This window comes from Podarcis erhardii (genome assembly GCF_964252035.2).
Source record: "Podarcis erhardii genome assembly, chromosome: Z".
Lineage (NCBI taxonomy): Eukaryota > Metazoa > Chordata > Lepidosauria > Squamata > Lacertidae > Podarcis > Podarcis erhardii.
Genome location: NC_138504.1, coordinates 18199638 through 18222519, shown reverse-complemented (window position 1 = coordinate 18222519; position 22882 = coordinate 18199638). Strand labels below are relative to the sequence as shown.

Sequence of the window (22882 nt, the reverse complement as noted above, 5' to 3'; positions counted from 1 at the left end):
TCCAAATAAGTTTTGTTTTTTAAAAAGAGAAAGTTTAGGGTTGTTGTTGTTTAAAAATGTTATGAACTCTGCAATACTGTTAACGGCAGTACAAAGAAAAGTAACATTTATTTGAAATAAATTAACTGTCAACCTTAATACATCATCAACATTAAGTGATCATCAACACAGCCCCTGTGGCACTGGGCTTCCCTGACAACCAGTGCCCTCTTGTTCTCCTCTCCCCCCACTGAAATGAGAAATAAGCATTCTATCGTAGCCAACAGAATATGTGCTTGTGTGTATCTTACAACAGGTTCTCTGGTTTGCAAATGTACCCAAGAGACGTAGAAGGTTGGCAACCCCTGATAATACTTTAAAGAGAAGTTAATTTTTAAATTATTTAAAATGCACTGTCCTTACATTCAGAAAGTGGTAGAGCACTGTTATTAAGATCAGGCATGTAAACAGAGTAGCTGCTGCATTCTCATGAGAGAGACTTCTGTGCATTCTCATTCTGAAGTACACCAATATAGAGCTCATTCAAGAGCTGAACTCATTGCTTATATCCTTATCAGTGGGGCACTTTACATGATAGAGCCAAGCTTCTCCGTAACCCAAGTGGTCTGCTGTCCATGCCGGCTTGTCCTTGTGTTCTCATGTGTCCTCCCTTAATCTGTGCTCTTTAAAATGACCCAGAGGAAGAAAACACAGGGAGAAACCCTCCTCTCTCTTGCACACTCTTGTTTGTCCACATACTAGTCCTCTTGGTCATACACATATTGTATGACCATTCCCCGAGATTTGAATTACCTTCAGCAGATTGCAAGAGAAAGAGGTATTCTGCTGTGCATTCCTGCCTCTGACTAGAAGACTGAAGTATTTTGCTTCTGCTTACTCTGCAACACCCCCTGAGCAATTCACACCCTCCTTACCAATGCCACATCACCCATTACTTTTGAAACTTGTTTTTTTGTGTCGGGGCTGGTCCAAAACCCCTCAGGTGCACATATTTTTGTCTCTGGTTTTCCTTCTTGTCCTTCACATCACTTCTGGATGCACAGGAAGGAATGCAGGCGACAGCAAGTTCAGCTCTAGGGCTGCCACTTGCCGAGCTCTAGCTTGACCTGATTGGGTCTCTAATTTGGTTCAAGTATGTTACCAGTGAAAGGACTCACACATAAAAGCATTTCAAATAGTTCAGTGTTGCTTATTAGAATCTGATTCAACTTTTCTAGTGGAAAACAGCAGCAGTCTTAAGAAGCTCTTTGGAACATGGAAAATGGATTGGGATATATCTTTTTTTAAGCCAAAAGGCTATGTATAATGTGCTAGCTTTCATAAACTTTGGCCATATTGCTCCTCTGCTTTCTCTGTCCCCTCTTTGTGGGTGTCCTCAGAGTCCAAAAGGGGCTGGTGAAGACAGGACTGATGCTTGCCCCCCTTTCTCCAAGAAGCGGCTCGCACATTTGTTTGGTTATCCTTCAGGAAAAGAGGCAGCAGGTCGGCAGTGAAGGGGATGTCTCTGAAAGAATGCAGTAGGAAGATGCCAAGGACAATAGTGAGGAAGCCACTGATGGTGCCAATGATGTGCATCAGAACCAGATGCTGCCACTCCTTGAACAGAATGGCAGAGCAAGTCATAACTGCTGTGGTGAAGAGGACGTAATAGATGGGGGTGACTACAGATGTGTTGAAGATATCCAAGGCCTTGTTTAGGTAGTTGATCTGGATGGTGATGGAGATCACAAGGCAAATAAAAAGCAAATAGCTCAACGGTTCCTTCCAGACAGGCTTCCCAGCAAACAGTTCTTTCAGGGCAATACCTAAGCCTTTCGCAGATGAGACAGAGAGCGAACCAATGGCAGAGCAGATCAAAACATACACTAAGACGTTGCTATGTCCATAGCGAGGCACAGCCACAAAGATGAGAAGAGCTGAACTCACCAGCATGCACACAGCAAACACTATAAATCCTGTGGAGGAGGAGAGAGGAGAAATTGTTAAGGACAATATGAATCTTTTAGGTGTAGCTTACTTCTGCAGGATGTAGACAGTTTTGTTCAGATCCATGAGTGCACAAGCTAGATTCAATTAGTAGAATCTGGTGAGTAAAATACATAGAGGAAAAAGTATAAGCAGCAGAGCTTAGACAGTGGCTCAAAGGATAAGTAAGACACATAGCCCCCAGCTTATAATTTTTTTTGCACTGGGTTTGACTAGAACCAAGACCTTCCTCCTTCAGTTGCTTGTACAGTTTTTCAGAGCACAGTGTGCTTTAGAATTCTTATGATACTGTTATGGTTCAAAGCCAACTAAATGTCATCGGTGGGGGAATAAAGAATAAAATAGGTCCTATAAGTTATTGACTCACAGGTTACTGATTATCAACATGAGTTTTCATCAATGAAATTAAGGAAAGCACTCAATTTCTGTCAAGTCCCCCTCACCCAAAATGGTATTCTGTTGGCGTACATACAATAGGTAAATGAAGAGGGGCAGTTAATACCTGGATCCTTTAGTTTCTCCGCCATTGACTCCAGGCTGGAGACCTCTTCCTCCTGTGGGGCATGGATGACCATCACAGTGGAGCCTAAAATGCTAAGGATACAGCCGATCTTCCCATGGATGTTCAGGTGCTCGTTCAGGAAGTAGGAGGCTAAAACTGCACTATAGGAAGATACAACTGTGTTGAGAAAGGACCTGAGACTGGCATCTTTATTTCCAGAAAAGGGCTTAGGGATTGGGAAACATCTGATCATGTTGTACTTACCTGACTAAAACACTTAGCGCTCCTAGAGGAGTGACCAGTGTTGCAGGGGCAAAAGCATATGCAGCAAAGTTGGCAACTTCTCCAATTCCCACTGCAAGAGAAGCAGTTTGCCATTGGCAAAAAAAAGGTTAACAAAGAGCAAATTCCATCTTCCTTTCTTACCCTCATGGTGGGTGAGAAAGTCAGGTGACCAGCAAGAGAAGTCTTCTTAATTCAACATTATCCCCTCCACTTCCTATCAGTAATCTACAAATGACTAGGTTATTAGGCAGGCTAGTAATGATTTTAAATCATAGTAATGATGATGATGATGATGATGATGATGATGATGATGATGATGTACCCCATCCATCTGTAGATGCCCCAGCCACTCTGGTGGTTTAATTTGCAAGGCTGCTTTATTATAAAGCTCCTTATACCAAGGAACTCATCGGGAGCTATTGGAGGTCATGTAAGAAGGCAAAGGGAATAATTCAAGTTGTTGAAATGTAGGTGAAGATGGTAAAATCTTGCATGGAAGTACTTACTAGTTAGCAGCCCTGCCCACCACATCCATTCCTTCAGATATGCATGACCCCCTAGACCTGTGAAGAGAGAAAAGAAACCAAAGGTGAAGTTTAAATGAAAACAGAAGCTGGCCTGGAAAACTTTTTCAAACTCTTAAGAAGCACGGACAGCCTGGTTTCTGGGATTTTCCCCATCCACAACAGATGTCATGGTAACTCTGTGAGCTCCTATTCAATATCATTACCTGCTCTGACAGCACCTCTGCTACTTAGCTTGAGAAGTCCCTTCTTCTTTAGGATAAAACTTCCTCCAATGAACAGGCTAGAGCTGAGAGCCAGGCCCAGTCCGATGTAGAAGTCGTAACGTCCCATTGAGTCCTCCATTTCAATCACCTCAAGTTTTGAGAGAGAAAGATCAGAGTGTAAATGTCTGTTCCAGAAGAACAGCCATTTTGAATCTGCAATAGCAGGAAGCCTAAAATACAGTAATGCAACACTGGCAGGTTATGTCCTATGAAAAGTTCACTAAATAAGTATTCTGTCATACAAGCAACTCATGTTCTACCTACATGCTTCCAATGGACACAATGTCCTTTAAGTAGAAGTTATTTTTCTGTGAAGTGGCCCAATGTTCACTAATAGGGTAAGCATAACTAGCCTCACTTTGCTACTTTTGACAGAAGGAAAAAGGGATTTTTTTTCTCCAGGCCTCAAATACTCTTGGGGTACACTGGTATAATCATAACCTTATGGGGTGGGGGGAGAAAGAAGATGGTGCCTGAAGCAAGTCTCCTGTGAGCACCAGCAGAGTGAGTAGGAGCTTTTAAAAACACGGGGAAAAAGACACACTCCCAGAAAACAAGCTTACAGTGGTACCTCGGGTTAAGTACTTAATTCGTTCTGGAGGTCTGTACTTAATCTGAAACTGTTCTTAACCTGAAGCACCACTTTAGCTAATGGGGCCTCCTGCTGCTGCTGCCGCGCCGCCGGAGCACGATTTCTGTTCTCATCCTGAGGCAAAGTTCTTAACCTGAAGCACTATTTCTGTGTTAGCGGAGTCTGTAACCTGAAGCATATGTAACCCAAGGTACCACTGTATATCCCAGCCAGCTAAGGACTCCAGGAGTCACCAGACAGCATTTTAAACATCCTCCCTTCCTTTGAGGCTCTTCTAAAGCCCCTCTGAAATCCTGCTGAAGCCATCCAAAACTCCTTGAGGTTATCTAAAACTATTTTGAGGCTAATTACCACGTTCCGAGTTTCTTTCAAACAAAGACCTCAAATATACGGACGGGACAAAGTAACCCAAATCTAGTCCGGGGATGGTACTCACAAGACAGAGTTGTAAGGAACTGGGAATTTCTCTTACACAAGCTGCAGAAATGCCCCCCAAGGAAAAAACAGGCCAAAATCTTATAGTATTTCAAACCAAAAGCAGATGATAGAAGAAACATGGAGAGCTTGCACTCTCATGAATTGTCTGTCGACCGTATCTGGCATGGGAAGGATATGGAACCTTATAGGTACTATTTACCTCTCATGTACTACAGATGATGTGGGAACTACTTGCTAATGATCTTCCATAAGTCTTTTGAATGGCAAGTGAATACAGCCATAACTCAGGTTGAAGTAGCTTCAGGTTAAGTATTTTCGGGTTGCACTCCGCAGCGACCCAGAAGTAACGGAGCACGTTACTTCCGGGTTCGGCCATTCACAAATGTGCAGACGCTCAAAATGACGTCATGCGCATGCGCGGAAGCGGCAAAACGCGACCCGCGCAGTTGCGTGTTACGTTCTACTCAGGATGTGAACGGGGCTCCGGAATGGATCCCACTGGCATCCAGAGGTACCACTGTACCTGAAAAAGGGCCTATATTTATCCCCCTCTCCCTTCGAGGTGATGTTGTAATACTTAGGTGTCTGTGCTTGAGACCAAGACTCAGCTGACTTTTGGGCGTCTGTAAGCTAGCAGAATTCTGGGTGTTGGCTGTGACTCTCTGGAGATCTGGAGTTGCGTCAAACGCATATTAAAAAATTTGAGTTGCACAATTAAAAGTTGGTTTGGCACCCACTTAAAACAAAAAACCCCAAGCCTGGGACTTTTGGGATATAAATTCACTGGAAACATGGGAGGGGGGCGGCGGAAATAACTGGACATTAAATAACATCTCCACAAACCAACCAGGATGAATGTTCAATAAACAGGTTGCCTGGAGCAGCAAACTCAACCTGCGTATTTGCAATTAAACACAAATAATACAAAATGCCAGTAAGTCTCCATATACCTATATACTCTTAGCTGTTTTGTAGGCTGCCTTGAAAGCTCCGGAGTAAATAGGCGGCAAATTTTACTTTAGATACACGCGCGCCCCCGCCAACCACAAACCACCAAGATAACATAAAACATTAAAGGGGCTTACTTTGGGCGGAAAAGCAGACACTCCCCTTCGCTTTCCCCAGCCAAGTAACACCCGTCCCTGATTTTTTTTTAGGGGGGGTGGATCACAGGTAAAGTAAGATTATAAGGGACTAAGCCGGATTTTTAATCCGGATTTTTGAAAGGAAGCTTTCCGCGGTTCCCCTGAGAGCGAGGGCCCCCCTTAGGCCTGAGGCGAGCAGGGAGGTCGAGGCCTGTCTAAGGGCGGCGGGTGGGGTGGGGCGCGCCGGTACCTGTTGCTGCCGCCGCTCTCTTCCCCGTCAGGAGCAGCTGCCGGCGGGCCTCCCGCGGCGTCCCTTCCTCTCTCCGCTTCCTCCTCCGCCCCGTGGCCGCCTGTTCCGCTTCCGTTGGTTCCGGGGCGGAGCAGGGCTGGCCACCTTTGGCACACTGGGCTGCAGGCTGCCGGTGAGTGACTGGGGAGGTGGGGGTGGGGGTGGGGGTGGGCGAGGCGCCCCCCGGGGGGACAGGCCCCACCTGAGCACTGCTGCTCCCAAGCCCAGCTCACCGAGGCCTCCGCCGGCCCCAGATCTCTCCCTAGACCCTTCCTTTCATTTCTCGGGACTTTCCCACTTTCTCTCTCTCCGCGCTATCTCACCCCCAAAGGGGGAAAAAACCACCTTCAGGGCACCCCCATACCCTCACAACATCACCTCCGATGAAAATAGGAGCGGCCCCCTATCCCATAATGGTGATATGGGAAATTCTGGGCTCAGATCCAGAAACCAGGATGGGGGGTGGGATGGGCGAGGCGCCCCCCCGGGAGGACAGTCAGAGGGCTGCCCTTTGAAAATAGGGACACACGGAGAGTCTGGGAGCCTGTACCCTAAACAGCACCCCAAGACTCGTTCCTTACTCTTCTCCAGGCTCACAGCTATCCCCTGTCTGCTTCAACGCCCCCCATAACCCTAATGAGCACCTTCAAGAACATATGGAAAGAGATATCCCAGCACTAAAGCAGCCCCCACAACCCAGGTCCCCCCCTTTCCTTTCTTGCAGATCGGAATTCTTCCTTCCCCTACTTTGCAGTGGCCCCGAGCCTCCTGCCAAGGAGGTGTAGGAAAGAACCCCCCCCCCAAGAGTTGCTCTTTTTCTCCAAAGCCACAGTTATTCTCTGCCACACCACCTTAGTTTCGTCGATGGCCCCAACCCTAAATGGCACCCCCAAGAAAGCATTGGAAAGAGATTCCCCAACCCTGCAACAGTTCTCCTTCCTTTCTATCTCTTCCCCAACTCAGAACTCTTCCTTGATTATCCACACCTGTTGCTTCCGCATTTGAGAGCCCCCCCCCCAGCAGAACCAGTGTGCTGTAGTGGTTAAGAGCGGTAGTCTTGTAATCTGGGGAACCGGGTTCGCATCTCCGCTCCTCCACATGCAGCTGCTGGGCCACCTTGGGCTAGTCACACTTCTTTGAAGTCTCCAGTGTTTGTTGTGGGGGAGGAAGGGAAAGGAGAATGTTAGCCGCTTTGAGACTCCTTAAAGGGAGTGAAAGGCGGGATATCAAATCCAAACTCTTCTTCTTCTTCTTCTTCTTCTTCAGAACGTGGGGTGCATGGTTAAGCCATGGTACTCACTTCTACAGGAGGCTGAAATGGCCACCAAACTGGATGGCTTTAAAAGAGGATTAGACAAACTCATGGAGGACATGACTATTCATGGATGCTAGCCGTGATGGCAATGCTTGATAATCTCCAAAACCAGAGGCGGTATTGCTTCAGAATGCCAATTGCTGGAAACTGCAGGAGGGGAGATGTGCTCTCATGCTTGGGTCCTGCTTGCGGGTTTCACACAATATAATTGAAGCAGAGTTTGTGTACTCATTAAAAAAAATAAAATGAAGAACTTAAAAGAGACTTTCTGCAACAGACCAAAAGCCCATCTAATCCTCCATCCTGTTCTCAGTAGTAGATCTCAGTAGTAGATGGGAAAAAAGTAGTAGTGGGGAAATCTGCAAGCAGGATCTGAATGCAACAGCACTCCCCTCACTTGTGATTTCATGCAGTTGGTATTTAGAGGCCTATTGGCTCTGACAGTGGAGGAAGAATGTAAACATTGTGACTAATTGCCACTGATAAGATAAATTCATGCAAAATGGGACCAATTCTTTCTTAAAGCCATCCCAAGTTGGTAGCTTTTAGTATCATTTAAATTCCCTGTTGTATGTGCAAGTAAGGTGGTTAAATGATACATTTTAATACACTTAAACTGGGCGCAATTTTAAATCAGCTTTGATGGGGAAAGCTCCATGCTTTGTATGGAGAAGGTCCCCAGTCCAGCCTCTGGCACTTCCTGTATCAGCATGGAAAACTAACACTTAGGGTAGGCAGCTTTGGTCTAGATCAGGTATCTTCAGCCTTTTCAGGCCCAGGGCCCACCTTCAATCCAAATTTGCATCTGGGGACCCATTTCTTATTTTTTACCATATATTTGCATGGTGGTAATGCTCCTGTTGTGACCCACCTTGGAAAACGCAGCAGTTCACTAGTGGGTCCCAACCCACCAGTTGAAGACCAATGATCTAGATGGTTTGATCATCTGACTTTGTATAAGACATTATTCAACCAGATCCATGCACAATGCAAGGATTTGGTCTTGTACCTGTAGTACTCAATGATGTCTTCATTCAAGTAAAGTCTGTTTCCCCTCCCCAGTTTAAAATAATATGGTTTCCTGATTTAATTCATCTCTGATATAGCCATTGGATAGTCTTGCAAAGCATTCTTTCCACACAAAAAAGCAGTTATTGTGTAATGGCTCAGAGATTGAACCACAATCCAGATGCTTAATCAGCCTCAGCCCCTTCGCTCACCTGATGTGTAAGGAGAATGACTGACTTTGCAGAGTTGTTGCAGTAAGATACTGCATAGTAAGTGCTTTGAATGTTCCAATTATTTTTCAAAATACTAATACTAACTATTATACAACATACATGTCATTACTTCTTTGGTTGTGCCCTATCTATGGTCCTTAAAAAATGCTTCATTTTGGAGTCAATGTATGAAAGTTTCATACTGGTAACCACTAAAAAAGCTGAGGATAATCTGATTTCTGAACTTTTTTGCCTTTTTTGCCAGTATGGTGTAGTGGTTAAGAGCGGTAGTCTCGTTATCTGGGGAACCGGGTTCACGTCTCTGCTCCTCCACATGCAGCTGCTGGGTGACCTTGGGCCAGTCAGTCAGTCAGTTTTATTGCACATAGCCAAAGGCTGCCGCAATGTACACAGAATTATTTGACAATTAAAAGAAAATATACTACCTTGGGCCAGTCACACTTCTTTGAAGTCTCTCAGCCCCACTCACCTCACAGAGTGTTTGTTGTGGGGGAGGAAGGGAAAGGAGAATGTTAGCCGCTTTGAGACTCCTTAAAGGGAGTGAAAGGCGGATATCAAATCCAAACTCTTCTTCTCCAAACTCTTCTATGGTAAGTATGGCAACCATAGTGCCATCCAGATATTTTAAGATAACAACTCCATCACCCTTGCCCAATATCATGCTGTCTGGGAATTTGAAGTCCATAACATCTGGATGATACCACATTCAATTCTAATCCAACCTAGACAGATGCCAATGGTCAGGGATGCTGGGAATTGTAGTCTTCAATACCTGCAAAGAACCATGTTGGGCTACCCTTGCTATAGGTAAACAAATTATTGCCTGCAGATTAGCTGATCCTCAGCTATAGAGAGAGAGGTTATGTGGGATGGGGAAGAGTTCAGGGGAAGAGTTCAAGGGAATTATTATTATTATTAAGGGAATTATTATTGTTATTGTTATTGTTATTGTTATTGTTATTGTTATTGTTATTGTTATTGTTATAGAATCTCATTCATGGGGACAGAGAAACAGCAATTTGATGTATTTAATCTCACTTTAGTAGCAGGCATTGTTTGATCTACAGACATTTTTCTTTTCTTTTTTTTAACTGTTGTTTTCTGCATTTATGTTTAGTTTTTTTGAATGGTACAAGTTTTTATAAACGTTTGCGTGAAGCAAGAAGAGGAGAGATGGCATCTACAAGTAATGCATTCGTTTCTTTTATGATACTCTGGTGTTGACTCTGTAGTTCTTTCTAGAAGAAGGATCTAAATGCAAATATTACTCCTGCCTTTCTGAAATTATCCAAAAGAGGACTGCAAGCCTTTGGAGTGTGATTAGGGGAATGGAGGGGGCGGACTGGAGCCAAAATGTTGATGAGCTGCTGTGTTTTGAGACAGTGAAATCTGTAGCCTTTTACACATGTGGCATCCATTGCCAACTTTATATAAGGTTTTACTGTCACTAGTTCAGTGGCAGGGAATCTCCACTTTTACTTGCCACCCAGTCAGCACCCAGTGCTTCATAAATGGCAGGATCTTTACTCCCAACGGCTGCATTCTCCTTATGCTTCAAACAGTAATCTTATACTGTACTGTATGATTCCTGCATTCCTTTGATCTTGTGTGTATTGTCTGTGATCAAATCTGATTTTCTACACTGCTGATCACACCTTATTTGAAAGAGCTAAGAATGACTTTTTCAGAGTATGGGGTGGGGAAGAAGAGAGAAGCTTTGCTAGCTTGATTCTGCTCTTTATCTTAAAGCTGTTGAGTTTTGCCCTGTCGTATGACTGAAACTGCGGCTCAGAGTAAATTATGGAGACCGTAGTGGCTATGTGGGCAAACCCTTCTGCTTTTACCATCTTGCCTTTTATTTCTTAAGCTGCCAGTTGCATCTGTGGCTTTATTGTCCAGAATATGCTTTTCGTGTGTGGTGCAAGTTCTCTAGTTCCTTCAAATAAGGTGCTTCTGAGCAGAATGCATTTGGGTGTACTGCTACTTTGAGGCTATTAGCAACACAGCCGGTTGGATAACAAAGGTTGAGAGAAGCTACTTTTAGGCCAACAGGTAACCATGCTTTCTCTTTTCTTGTTCCCTGAAACACAAGAACAAAAGATGAGCAAGAACAAAGATGATGCTCCCCATGAATTGGAGAGCCAGTTTATACTGAGACTGCCTCCGGTAAGAGACCCTTTGCAATAAATAGCCTCAAAGTGCTCTGTGCTTGCTTCCTGATTCTATTGCTGGAGGCATGAATATGGGTTGGTACAGTGGAACCTTTCTGTACACCCATGTTCGGCCCACGTCTTCAGCGCCTGCATGGACTGGGTGTCGGGAGCACCTTCTCTGACCTTCCGATCACAGGAACGTAGGAACATCAACACAGCATTCCCGAGGAATAAGTCCTGGTGCAGTGGACTCACATTTGCTCACATGAGCACCTGAAACACAGCAGAGTAACAGAAGCAAAGCTGTGGAGGTTTTGTTGCATACCTAATTTATTTCTTCTAATTAAACAAACAAAGGAACATAACAAACATGTACGAGAGAAACAGCTCTCTTATACTGCCATCTTGTCTCTAGACAGGTCAAAGAAAAAGACACATAGTGCTAGGGATGGAAGTCTAGAAGAGTAGCTTCCTCCCCCTCCTTTAGACAGAAAGTAAAACAAACATGATCTAGTGATCCTTGCAAAGGGAGGGATGAAAATGCTGACAGTACCTCTGCTTACGGACCCGATCCGTTCCAGGGTGCCGTTCGCACCCTGAAAAGTCTGTTAGAGTGCCGCTTCTGTGCCTGCATGTGATTCAATAGAGCGCTCCTGCGCATGCGTGAAGCGCACAGATTGCTCCTGCACATGCGTGAAGCGGCGAACCCGGAAGTAAACACGTCCTGGTTTGCCGCATTCGTAACCTGAAAAAACGCAACGTGAAGCAAACGCAACTTGAGGTATGACTCTATTATAAACTCTGCCTTTTCAGGAACATGCTTCTACTGTGCGGAGGGCAGTCCAGTCTGGAAGTGTCAACTTGAAGGACAGGCTCACCATAGAATTGCATGGTAAGAGGACCAGGTCAATGAGTTCTTACTTCTTGGGAGTTGTATCCAGTGCTAGTCCTGCTCAGAGTAGACCCACTGAAATGAATGGACATGGCTAACTTTGGCCTATTAATTTCAGTGAGTCTAGTCTGAGTAAAACTTAATCAGCTAGAACACTTGACTTTTGTTGTTACACATTTATTACCTTAAGCTATTCATCAGGTCCTGCAGTTTGGAACGCCCAGTCATTAGGAAGCTATTGGGTGGGGCTACATGAAATTGCTGGGGAGGGAGAGGGATTGTTCTGCCACTGATGCCTCCACACTCTCTAAAAACAGTGGAAAAGTTGAATTAGTTTTTTGTAAACGGGGGTAGTACAGCTGGTCTTTTCTCCTTTCTGTACATCAGAAAGATCCACGTTCTTTCTAATCCTACAGGAAGATAATATATCTAATCCACGTTCCCACCTGTAATGTTGGTTTCCACATGCATGAATATCACTTGATTTGATTGGCTGTTCAGTAGGTGACTTATGTGTTTGAGGTTACATGAGCATTATTTTAATGATAACCCATTCACATTTGCAAGTTATCACTGAATGTTGCAGTAATCAAAGTTCTGCACAGTATGCCAGTATTATTTTTTTTGTTATAAAGGAAAACATGATTGAGATGTATAGGTGTCCTCCAACTTATGTGTGATCGACTCATGCATGACTGGGAAATAATTAAATAATTCAATCCAAACCTAGAAATGGCAGGAGGGAGCTGGCTCACGAGGAGACCCTCTATGGAGCCTGAAGACGATGCCAGTGAGGGCAGAGGAAGCCCCGAAGAGACCGGAAGCACAGTGGGGCTTTGTTCTGGCTGCTTAGCCTCCTTGTCTAACAGCCGACATGTGGGGTAGCTCAGGAGCAGCAGCCTCTTTCCCACACAGCCTCCAGCTGACCCCAGAATGTCAATTCTAGTTGTGCATATTTTTTGATACAGTATTTTTGGTATGAGAGGGAGTTTAGAGGGTGCGCCACGCTTTATACGATTTCACTTATGTGTGCAGGGGGCTGGAAGCAACCCCCTTGTTAGTGTGAGGATGCCTGTATAAAATGATGCGGACACAGAGAAGTTTTTCTCACTCTCTCATAGAATTTGGCATCCAGTGGAGCCAAATGTTGAGAGGACAGACAAAAGGAACAACTTCTTCACATAATTTGTAGTTAATTGTTTATAGTTACTGTGTAATTTGCTACCCCAAGATGTAGTGACAGCCAGCAGCTAGGATGACTTTAAAAGGGAATTGGACAAATTCATGGCTACTGGTGGCTGCTAGTTCTGATGGCTACATTGCCTCCAATATCAGAAGCAGTATGCTTCTGAATACCAGTTGATGAGGAACACAAGCAGGAGATTATTGCTCTCATGTCCTCAGGGTGACCATTGAGGCAAATAGGAAACTGAGCTAGATATGCCTTTGGTCTGATTCAGCAGGGTTCTTATAAAGTAGCACACATGCATACATGTTAAACATGCCAGAACTGTGTTTTGAATTGCTAATAAGATACCACGAATCTTCAAGTGCAAGCCTACTTTCCTCTCTGCAGCAGATGGCCGCCATGGGATTGTGCGAGTAGACCGGGCCCCATTAGCCGCCAAGCTGGTGGACTTGCCTTGTATCACAGAGAGTTTAAAAACAATCGATAAGAAGACTTTCTATAAGACAGCAGATATTTGCCAAGTAAGTATTGTCTCATGGTCTGGATATCAGACTTTCTCTGTCCTGCCTGTGTCTTGTACACAGTCTCAATTTTGCCCCACTCTCATTTCCATGCTAGAAGCTCTTTATGGATGTTCCACGATGTAAAACATCTACACCCAATTTTGAGTGTGAGAAATTCCTTACAGTTGGCTGTTCTCCCAAAGCAAGAAAATTGAACTGTCTTAGAGAGGCTTGTGCCAAATACTGTTGGTGGCAAAATGGTTGGTTGTCTCTTCTTCTCCCCAGTGCTTTCATATCCAACCAGTGCTGGCTTCAGATTTTGGTCAGCCTTCAGGCACAATGATCTCGATGGGGCCCTTATCTCCATGAGTTCAAGAATTCAAATACCAAAATAATAGGAAGGTACCAATCTTAAACAAAACCTATACCATACTGAAACTTCAGATGGCTACATCCATAACCATAAATAATAATAATGTGCAAAAATGTGTGGTAATAAAGTTTAATATTACAAGCATAATAGTAATATGAATGTTATTAGAGCCTTCAGGTACCCAGCAGTGTGAATCCCTGACACTGAGCTTGCATATAACTCTCTTTGGGGATTTAGATGCTTGTGTGCACTGTGGATGGTGAACTATACCCTACTCAGGAAGAGCCAGCTCCAGCGACTACTGATGCTAAAACTCCTTCAAGTACCGATGTCAAAGCCAATAAGAAGAAAGACAAAGACAGAGAGAAGAAGTTCCTCTGGAATCATGGCAGTGAGTAGAATAACTATATTTCATTTCACCTTCCTTACTTGACTTTGTGCCCACTTCCCACTCTACCTCCAGAAAAGTCCCTTCCATTGATCCTCAAGGAGTTGGAGTATTGTTTGCCAATACAATACGACCAAGATTCACCCTCACCCTCTTGGTTTCTTCCAAATCGATTTGGCTTCTTCCAAATCGGGGAGCTGCCATTGGCTGTTCTCGTCTTTGCTGCCTAGCTCACTGATCAAGGAGAGACCCATTTTCCCTTAGTAAGTCACAATGCCCTTCAGCTCTCCCTTTTGCCCCATGTAATTAATTTGCTGTGATGTTCCAGTTACTCTCCCACTGAAGAATGTGAGGAAGAGGCGGTTCAGGAAGACAGCCAAGAAGAAGGTGAGTTGCATCTCCTTGTTTGGTGTTAGCTTTGAATCGTTGCTCACACATGCTGTGGCAGAAAGCCAACCACAGTGCAAACTGAAGCAGGCTAAAAGTTCCACCAGATCAGATAAATGTTCACCAGTCTGGCATGATTTCATTGCTACATTGACAAGAAAGACAACAACAGAGGGTCACCAGCACAGTTGTGTCTCCATCTAGAACTTTCAATGAATGTATATTTGATAGCTTGCTATAGTTGATTAAACCCATAAGAAGGACCTGAGCTCAATAGCCTGTTTTCATTTATGATTCCTAGCACCTGGTATTTAGAATCAGGTATGTGTCTGATACTGGAGGTAATATATAGCCTTCATGAGTAGTAGCCACAGTTTCAAAAGATGCACATTGCTTCAAACATTCTTTCTTATAGGAAAAATCCCACTATAGCTCATTCTTGATTCTTAAAAAAACAAACAAAACAAAAACAAAGAGAAATCACATGTCCTTGACTGACAAAATGTAGTAATCCAGTCAGCAGGAACAGATTGACCAGTCTTGTGTGGTCTGTTTTGTTGTTGCTGTTTTTCAAGTGGAATCCCCATGATTCCCATATTTATGTTTTTCAGTGTATAAAATAAGAGAGCATAGAATATTTTAAGGCAGCTTCCCCAACCCAGTGCCCTCCAGATGTTTTGAACTTGTACTCCCATCCTTGCCAGCCCAGGTTACCAATGGTCAGGGATGATGGGAGTTGCAAGAGAGAGTGGGGGCCCCCACTGTGATGGGGAAGGCTATGTGCTAAAGTGTGCCAAATGATCCTGAATATGCAGATCTAAAAACCGTAAGAAGTTCCTTGCTGGAACAGGCCAAGGTCTGACTTATCCAACATTCTTTGTGAGAATCTGAGCGATCAGGAAGCACTAAGTGATATGCCATAAATTGTCCTCCCTGGTCTGATGGTAGACCTTTCCACCTATCTCCATTTGAAGGCCTTTGGAGAAGAAGTTGTGACTTGCTTGGAATAATTGCAGGAATCTTACAGGATGGCTCAGGAATGCCTTTGAAAATGGAGGTAGAAAGGTTGCAGTTGTGCCTGTGGCATCCAGTAGGAATGACACTTTGGGCTGAGGCACAACCAACTTGTGGGTGCGTAATTGTTTTTCTTTCTTTCTTCCTCTCTGGCCCAGTACATTGAGTCTCCAGATGTGGAAAAGGAAGTGAAGCGCCTGCTGAGCACAGATGCTGAAGCTGTCGGAGTCCGTATCCTTTCTTTATAGTGTTTGCTCTTTATGTAGACCAGTTTGCCATCCTTGCCTGAATACACAAGTGCTGAATGTATGTTTGGGGGCAGAGGTATCCCACAATCTTGACCCCAGCAAGCATTGCATGCTTGTCCTCACATGCATTGTGTGTCTCCTCTCATCCCCCACACTTGTGACTTTCTGCATGTTGCTCTGGTTAGGCCAGCTGGTGGTGGCTGTTGTTCTTTTTTGCATTTGTATGGATGCAAGTAGATTTCTGTGTATGGCAAAGACCCAGAGTGGAAGAGTCTGCTTGCATCTGACTGAATGTGAGCAGACATATCCTGGCGGCATCTTTCTTGGGATTTATGGCACTTACAGAGGCTAGTCCATTAGGGCACCTTGGGCACTGCTTTGCTAACTGTCCTCAGTCTGCCCTCAGCTAGCCACATCTGCTTGCCTTGCTATTTTCCTCCAGTCTGAAAAGTGGAATTGCTTGTCAGCTTCCTCTTTCTCAGTCTCAGTATTGCCCTTGTAAAACTCAGCAAGGAGGAGGGTGGGAACAGAACCAGAGTTATTGGCTCCACCTATCCTTGTCTCTGGTTGTACCTACTGTTTGTCTCCCTACCTTCTGCCCCACTAGTTCCAGTGGGTACCAGCCAGCACTGCCTTGTACCATACCTGTTCAGGAAAGCAGTGTATGCAAAAAAGGAACAGGTGTAGACATCAATTAATGTGCTTCAGTGGAAAGCTGGAGAGTGTTTTCTAATCATCTGAAGAATATTGCTGTAGCATCAATTTACCAGCGCAGATTCCATTTTTCTAGAGGATGCCTCCCTATTGAACTGGTTTTTCCTTGACTCTTCTGTACCTGTTCTAAGGCTGGGAGGTCATTGCCGAAGATGAAACAAAAGACCCTGACAACCATGGTTCACTCACAAGCTTGGATATTTCTTCTCCTGGACTGTCTGGACACAAACCAAGCCATGGTACTGCAGGTATTGTCAAACTTCAGTAGCTCCCTAACTTAAAGGAAGAGCTGTAGATCATCTTACCTTGGGGACTTCCAGGTTGGTGCCTCCGGCAATGGCGGAGTTCCTCCGATCGGGAGGAATTTGCTCCGTGGAAATCAGGGTCTGACCGCCACGGCGAAGGCGGGGACCCACTAAAATCACAGGCGGGAGAAGCTTGTGAATGTGGGATTCGGCTGGCACCCTTTGCGTCTCCCCTGCTCGCGGGGAAACCCAGTTTTGGGGATCCGGAGCGACGTGGGGTGAGTGGCGCGGTGCTTCAAATTGACTGCTTTTTTCACGGAGTGAAGCCGCACTGCTGTTGCCGGAGAGCGCTGACTTTTTCCTGTGGACAATTTGATTCTAAACAACTACCCGTGAGTAGAACGGAAAATTGGATTTACAAACGTCTTAATTTGGTATCGAAACGGGAAGGTTTCAAACAGGAAGTCCGCCTTCCCCTTTTGTAAATAGATTGAAGCAAAGATGCTGCAAGCTAAGGTCTTGGAAAGCCTTATGTAAAGGATTAAACTTCCATCGATTAAAATCATTAAACCCCCCTTGGAAGCAGGAGAAGAGGGGGGAAATTTTGGATCGTGTAAGCCTGCAGGAGAGAGTGATAAAAATTAAATTACCACTGCTCTGAACCTGGAAACGGGCTGCCAGTAGATTGACGTTTTGGGAGAGTTCATTGACTGTGAATAAAACGTATGTTGACAGTTAGTTAAATAAGAGAAATATATTGTTTCCATTGCCCTCTTCTGCGTTTAAAAAGGAGGAAAAGTAACTGAAAATTGAAACTAACTTTACTTTTGGAACTGTGCTTGAAAGGATTGATACAAGTGGAGACTGTTTCCCTCTAGAGGGAGCTTTTGAAACTGTTACAAGAGTGGAGCTGGGGAATCTCCAGCTGCAGGATAAGAACTGTGAGAATCAGGGATTGACCTTGGACCATTTAAGAATGTCGACAGGAGAAGCCTTTGTGACTGCATTATGTAAGATAAGCTATTCGTTGGAACAGCTTCACAAGAAGACGGATGTTATGACTACTAAAATTGATAACTTGGGACAAAAAGTGATTAATTTGGGACAAAAAGTGAGCACCAATACAGAAATTATTCAGGATTTGCTTCAGGAATCTACTTTAGCAGAACAAAATGTGGAGAAGGAGAAGGAGAAAGTTGTTGTTGTCGAACCTAAAGCAATACAAGTGGGAGGCAAATTGAGGACTATGAGCCCTTTTATGATTGAATCTAGAAAAAGCCAGATTTGGAGGATTGGAGCCCGGCCTGGACTGGAGAAGGAAAGCTGGAAAGATCCCTCCATGCAGAGATTAACTGACTTTTGGGACATGGACTTGGGTCAGGAGGAGACTGGAGTTCTGGGGGCCTTTGGATTTGGAGGAATCTTGAAACATGTCCTGAAATACTTTATGGATTTTAGCTTTAACTATGGAAATTTGGCTGACCTGTCGAGAAGGAATAAAAGTATTGTTAGGTCGGAGTTTCCTCGAGATCTGCTCTATAGCATCAAAGAATATGAAGAAGACCTGCAGAAGGGACTTGGAAAAGAGTTAAGAGCCTCGGACATAAGATCTCCAGGTTGATGGACTGAATGGAGTTGACGGAAGTGACTGGCAGAGTCCGAGACCGGGGAGAGGAGATGGTGGAAGACGATTGGAAAATTTAAAGTCTATATATAGAAATATTATAAAATTAATGAGTGATAGAAAAATGTTGGAATGAAATTTTATGGCCTTAGTAGAAATGTTATAAGGAGTTAAGCTTAAATAAGTATACTAGTTTTAATGGAAATAAGATTAAAAATATGTTAAGACATTTATATGATAGAAAATAGAGAAAGATGGAAAGGAATTGCTGAAACAATTAATAGAAGTGGAATACAAAAAGGGAGGTGAGAGGAGGTCGATGAAACAAGGGAATGAAAGATAGAGTATGGAAAAGGTATGATGTATGCTTTTAAATTGTTTTTGTTTTGTTTTGTTTAGCTTATTGTGTTTAGTTTAATGTGTTAAGGTTGTGTTTTGTATTGTTTATACTGTATATTGTATTGTATTTTTTTTCTCTTTTTTGTTTTCTTTCTCTTGTCTTTTTTCTCTCCTTTCTTTTTTGTAAGCTTTAAAAGTAATAAATATTATTATTTTTTTTAAAAAAGATCATCTTACCTTGTATGCCAGAGTTTGAAGGTTCAGTCCCTGATACCTTAATAGGTATTTTGTGGTTTTATATCTTGGTTTTATTTTGTGAACTGCCTGGGGCCCCTGGGTGTAGGTAAAGGTAAAGGACCCCTGACAGTTAAATCCAGTTGTGAACGACTCTGGGGTTGCGGCGCTCATCTCGCTTTACTGGCCGTGGGAGCCGGCGTTTGTCCACAGACAGTTTTTCCGGGTCATGTGGCCAGCATGACTAAGCTGCTTCTGGTGAAACCAGAGCAGCGCACGGAAACACCATTTATCTTCCTGTCAGAGCTGTACCTATTTATCTACTTGCACTTTGATGTGCTTTCGAACTGCTAGGTTGGCAGGAGCTGGAACCGAGAAACGGGAGCTCACCCCATCGCGGGGATTCGAACCGCTGACCTTCCGATTGGCAAGCCCTAGGCTTAGTGGTTTAGACCACAGCACCACCCGTGTCAGTATATAAATTCAATAAATAATAATAATAACCTCCAGTTAAAATTATTGGGAACCAAGTGATGAGAAGGACCCCTTTCTGCTTGAGTTCCTAGAGAGACACTGCCTTTCAAAGTGGACAGTCCTGAGCTAAATGAGCAAATAATCTGACCTAGTATAAGGTAGTTGCCTGTATTCATATTCCAGCTTGCTGATGCTTATATTTCTATATGCTTTCATGCAGATGGCTAAGTACAAAATATATAGATAGTAGCTTTTGGGTACAGTTTTCTGACCCAGTGGGCTAGAGAAGAATTTAACCTGGCCTGGCAAGGAAGCTGGAGGTCTTTAAATTAAAACAGCGTCAAGAAGGCTATTTGTTACCACGCTAACCAAAAGGTTAGCAACACTTTTCTGGGATAATTTTTACTGTGCATATTGTAAACTTCCCTTTTTCCTTGTTGCTTCAAAGCGATAGAACATGCTGAGCTCCGGGAGATGTTTAAGGATGTCAGCAGTACCAGCAGTGATGAGGAGGAGAGGGATGACCTGAACATCATGGACACAGAAGAAGACTTAGCGAGGAGACTGCAGTGCAAGCTGAATGAATCAGATGGGCAACAGCAAGAAAATGAAGGGTCCAACCAGATAGGTATGATGCCTGAGGCCCCCAGGGAGGGAGGCTGTACAGTAGATGGGGTGGTCAACTTGAATCAGGACCTTACTCGGCTTGTGCCAGAATGTGCTGAGGATTGTTTGACTTGTTTCTGGAAGTGCTAAGTTTTCTGCTCTGTCTTCCAGCCATGGGAATCCAGAAGCAGATCGACAACCTGAAAGACAAGTTGCAGGAGACCCAGGACCGCAGAAAGCGCCAAGAAGATCTCATCATGAAAGTAGAGAACCTAGCCCTCAAGGTGAATTCAGCATCACCACCCCTTCTCTAGAGAAAGTCTAATAGAAGCCTGCTCAGCTCAGCTGAGTTTGGCAGGTGTTTATAGCTAATAAGCATCTCATTCAGCAGAGACAATAGTCCCTACGGTGGTAGAGTATATGATTTGCAGAAAGTCCCAGGCTCGTTCCCTGAATATCCAGTTAAAAAATAAATTAGGTTGCAGTTGGTGAGTCTCTGTCTGAGACTCTGGAGAACCACTGCCAGCTGGGGTAGACCAGAGATGGGCAATCTTTTCAGACCACGTGTCACATTCCCAGATGGGCAGCCTTCTGGGGGGTGAGTAGCACAATAAATGTCAGATTTACTTTTGTGCAGTATACGTCCCATCACTGTCTTCCATGCAAGCAACTAGGAGGCAGTAGCAGAGTTCAAGGACGCATTCCAGCCAGACGGTCGCATGCAAGGGAGGTTGTGAAGTAGGGCTTCTTAGGGGTGTGGCTTGGGGAGATTCCCGTGGGCCAAATAGAGCAGCCTGGAGGGTGACATTTGACCCCCTGGCATGATATTTACGCACCCCTGCAGTAGACAGTACTGAACTAGAATGTCAGCATTCTTCAGCCTTGAGTCTCCAGGTATTGTCTGACTACAGTTCCCATAATCTCCACTTAAGTAATTGTCGGGGATGATAGACGTTGTAGTCCATCAACATGGAGATCCATGGCTAAAGGAACACAGGATGGTCAACAAACTGACCTCATAGAAAGCAGATTCGTCTTGGGGAGCAGGTAGATAACCCTAGTATATCAGGGCTTACTTCCTAGACAATAATTTGAGAAAGAACCTGAATAGGTAACCAAGTTTTAAGGAGAGTAATACAGCCCTGTGCTGTTTTCATCTTAACCCGTGGCTTGAGAAAATCCACACCCTTGGGTTATGCAGCAGCACAACCTGTGATTTTGCCACAGTTGCCTTTTTTGTGGTTGGTCTGTGTGGGAGGTCAGTGCAGGCTGAAGACCCAGCTGTGCGCATGAAACTGCCCTTTGCAAAAGAAAACCTATATGTGTTGTGTTCTTTTGTTAGAAAAGTACAGGAGCAACAGCCACATTTCCTGCCCATCTTGTTTTCCAGACCCGCCTCCAAGCTGTGCTGGATGAATTCAAACAGCAGGAAGAGCTAGAGAAGCAGCAGGTAAGGTGGTCTGTAAGGCTGACAAATGGGGCAGTACAGTTAATCAAGCTGCATTGTGAATCCACAAGCAATGCTAAAGTCTTTCCCCCATGTGATAATGAACCATATTTTCCCAACTGTGAACTTGAAAAGCTTTTTGTCATTTGAAAAAAATTATGCTGTGCTCTCTGGTAAGATACAGTGTGAAATGCTTGCCAGTAGCTGAACTGTCCGCAAGTGCTTTGCAGTGTGGCTTAAGAGCTCTTAACCATATTTTGTCTCTCTACATTCTGTTTCTCTTCAGCTGGCCTCTCTTCAAGAGCAGCTAGAAGCCCTTATGGAAAAGTGAGTCCGGCTTTGACACACCAAGCCAGTACAGATGTGATGCCAACCAAAAAGCTCCAGAGACTGCCTGCCTTTTGGGGGGGGACCCTTTTTAATTCACCAGTGTTAGACGGATTTGGTTCTATGGCTGGGAAGCAGATCCCTGTCAGTTTTTGATGTTTTATTTGCCCAACGGTCTGGTGTTTTGCAGCTAATGGACCAGACATGTGGACAGAAAATACCATCACTTGAGGGGAAGACACTGGTTCCCTTGAGCACACACACATGGTCCGTCTCCTGATGAAGATAGAAAAGTCTTAATTACAGTCTTGGTCCTTAAAATTTATTACAATTTGCTAGAAGCCACCCAGAGTGGCTGGGGCAACTCAGCCAGACGAGCTGCATAGAAATAATGATTTTTAATATAATTTTAAAAAATAATTTAATTATTTTACTTTATGCTGAGCCAGCATGCAACCTTCTCATTTTTATTTTTTATTTTAAAAAGCAGCTTATGCTCCTAAGAGTAGTGTGAAATTATTTCTTTCCTGGAAGAGAGTTGTTAGGGCACAGTGCAGAAGCGACTTGTGAGAAGGAAAACACCACTGTTCCCATCCTTCATGTATTGACATTTGTTGTCTGTAAGAGGTTTACCTACAAAATAACAGCAAATAAAAATGTATGTTTATTGATCTCATATTTTTTGTAATGTGGACAGTTTCCCCAAGATGGTTGGATACACACAAGCTAATCCCAGCTTTCTCTCTCCAGAGGAATAGCTTTTTAATTCTTATGGCTAAACAATTTCAACACACAATAGGTTCAGAAGGTAATGGGTATCCTCATCATCAAGTATTCTGCCCATTCCTGCTCATGCTCTGTCCCTTCACAACTTCGCACTGCATCATTCCATTTGTAGTCACAATCTAATCACTGTCTGTTATTTTAAAGAGAGTGAGTGAGTGTAATATTATGCCTCTTGACCTCAGTGTGGGTTGTGTCTTTTAAAAACAAAATGAACATGTGAGTCTCCAGATATTCAGCTCAGCTCCCCTCAGCCAGTATGGTCAGTGGTCAGAGATAATGGAAATTGTCGGCCGAGATGACCGGCAGAATCCGTGATCTGGGAGTAGAGAAGATGGAGGAAGACTGGGAGAAGTTTAAGATGTATCTACAAAAACATTGTAATTTGGTTGAATGTTAAGAAGGATGCTAGATTATAA

The 22882-nt window shown here is 44.0% G+C and overlaps 2 protein-coding genes across 8 annotated transcripts; one reads left to right on the top strand and one right to left on the bottom strand.

Moving 5' to 3' along the window:
* Positions 1–550: 550 nt before the first annotated feature.
* Positions 551–6069, bottom strand: LOC309334203 (magnesium transporter NIPA2-like). 2 transcript variants are annotated; one of them, XM_081848383.1, is made up of 6 exons: positions 5929–6069; positions 3504–3651; positions 3280–3336; positions 2753–2843; positions 2489–2649; positions 551–1955 (listed from the first exon to the last, which is right to left on the bottom strand). In XM_081848383.1, exons 2-6 carry the CDS (start codon positions 3640–3642, stop codon positions 1318–1320), a joined length of 1086 nt encoding a protein of 361 aa, XP_081704509.1. In that variant the 5' UTR covers positions 3643–3651; positions 5929–6069; the 3' UTR covers positions 551–1317. The 2 variants fall into 2 exon arrangements, with proteins under 2 accessions (XP_081704509.1, XP_081704510.1); XM_081848384.1 differs by lacking the exon at positions 5929–6069 and adding an exon at positions 5679–5904.
* Positions 5965–22356, top strand: TAF7L (TATA-box binding protein associated factor 7 like). Of its 6 annotated transcripts, none has more exons than XM_081848379.1 (13): positions 5971–6100; positions 9641–9709; positions 10616–10689; positions 11490–11568; positions 13148–13278; positions 13871–14024; positions 14350–14408; positions 15581–15653; positions 16516–16632; positions 19749–19928; positions 20078–20190; positions 21249–21356; positions 21640–22356. In XM_081848379.1, exons 2-13 carry the CDS (start codon positions 9697–9699, stop codon positions 21682–21684), a joined length of 1146 nt encoding a protein of 381 aa, XP_081704505.1. In that variant the 5' UTR covers positions 5971–6100; positions 9641–9696; the 3' UTR covers positions 21685–22356. The 6 variants fall into 6 exon arrangements, with proteins under 6 accessions (XP_081704508.1, XP_081704507.1, XP_081704506.1 ...); XM_081848378.1 differs by having other exon boundaries at positions 13145–13278; XM_081848382.1 differs by lacking the exon at positions 10616–10689 and having other exon boundaries at positions 5965–6100.
* Positions 22357–22882: the final 526 nt, after the last annotated feature.

What these genes read in the sequence shown, in the direction of transcription:
- TAF7L (XM_081848378.1), top strand. An exon ending in GCTCACCATAGAATTGCATG is followed by an intron (nt 11,569 to 13,144) that starts GTAAGAGGACCA and finishes TCCTCTCTGCAG; the next exon opens with CAGATGGCCGCCATGGGATT. An exon ending in AAGAGCTAGAGAAGCAGCAG is followed by an intron (nt 21,357 to 21,639) that starts GTAAGGTGGTCT and finishes GTTTCTCTTCAG; the next exon opens with CTGGCCTCTCTTCAAGAGCA.
- LOC309334203 (XM_081848383.1), bottom strand. Translation starts at nt 3,642, where the DNA reads ATGGAGGACTCAATGGGACGTTACGACTTCTACATCGGACTGGGCCTG. An exon ending in CAGAGGTGCTGTCAGAGCAG is followed by an intron (nt 3,337 to 3,503) that starts GTAATGATATTG and finishes CTCTCTTCACAG; the next exon opens with GTCTAGGGGGTCATGCATAT. An exon ending in GTGGGCAGGGCTGCTAACTA is followed by an intron (nt 2,844 to 3,279) that starts GTAAGTACTTCC and finishes CTTCTCTTGCAG; the next exon opens with TGGGAATTGGAGAAGTTGCC.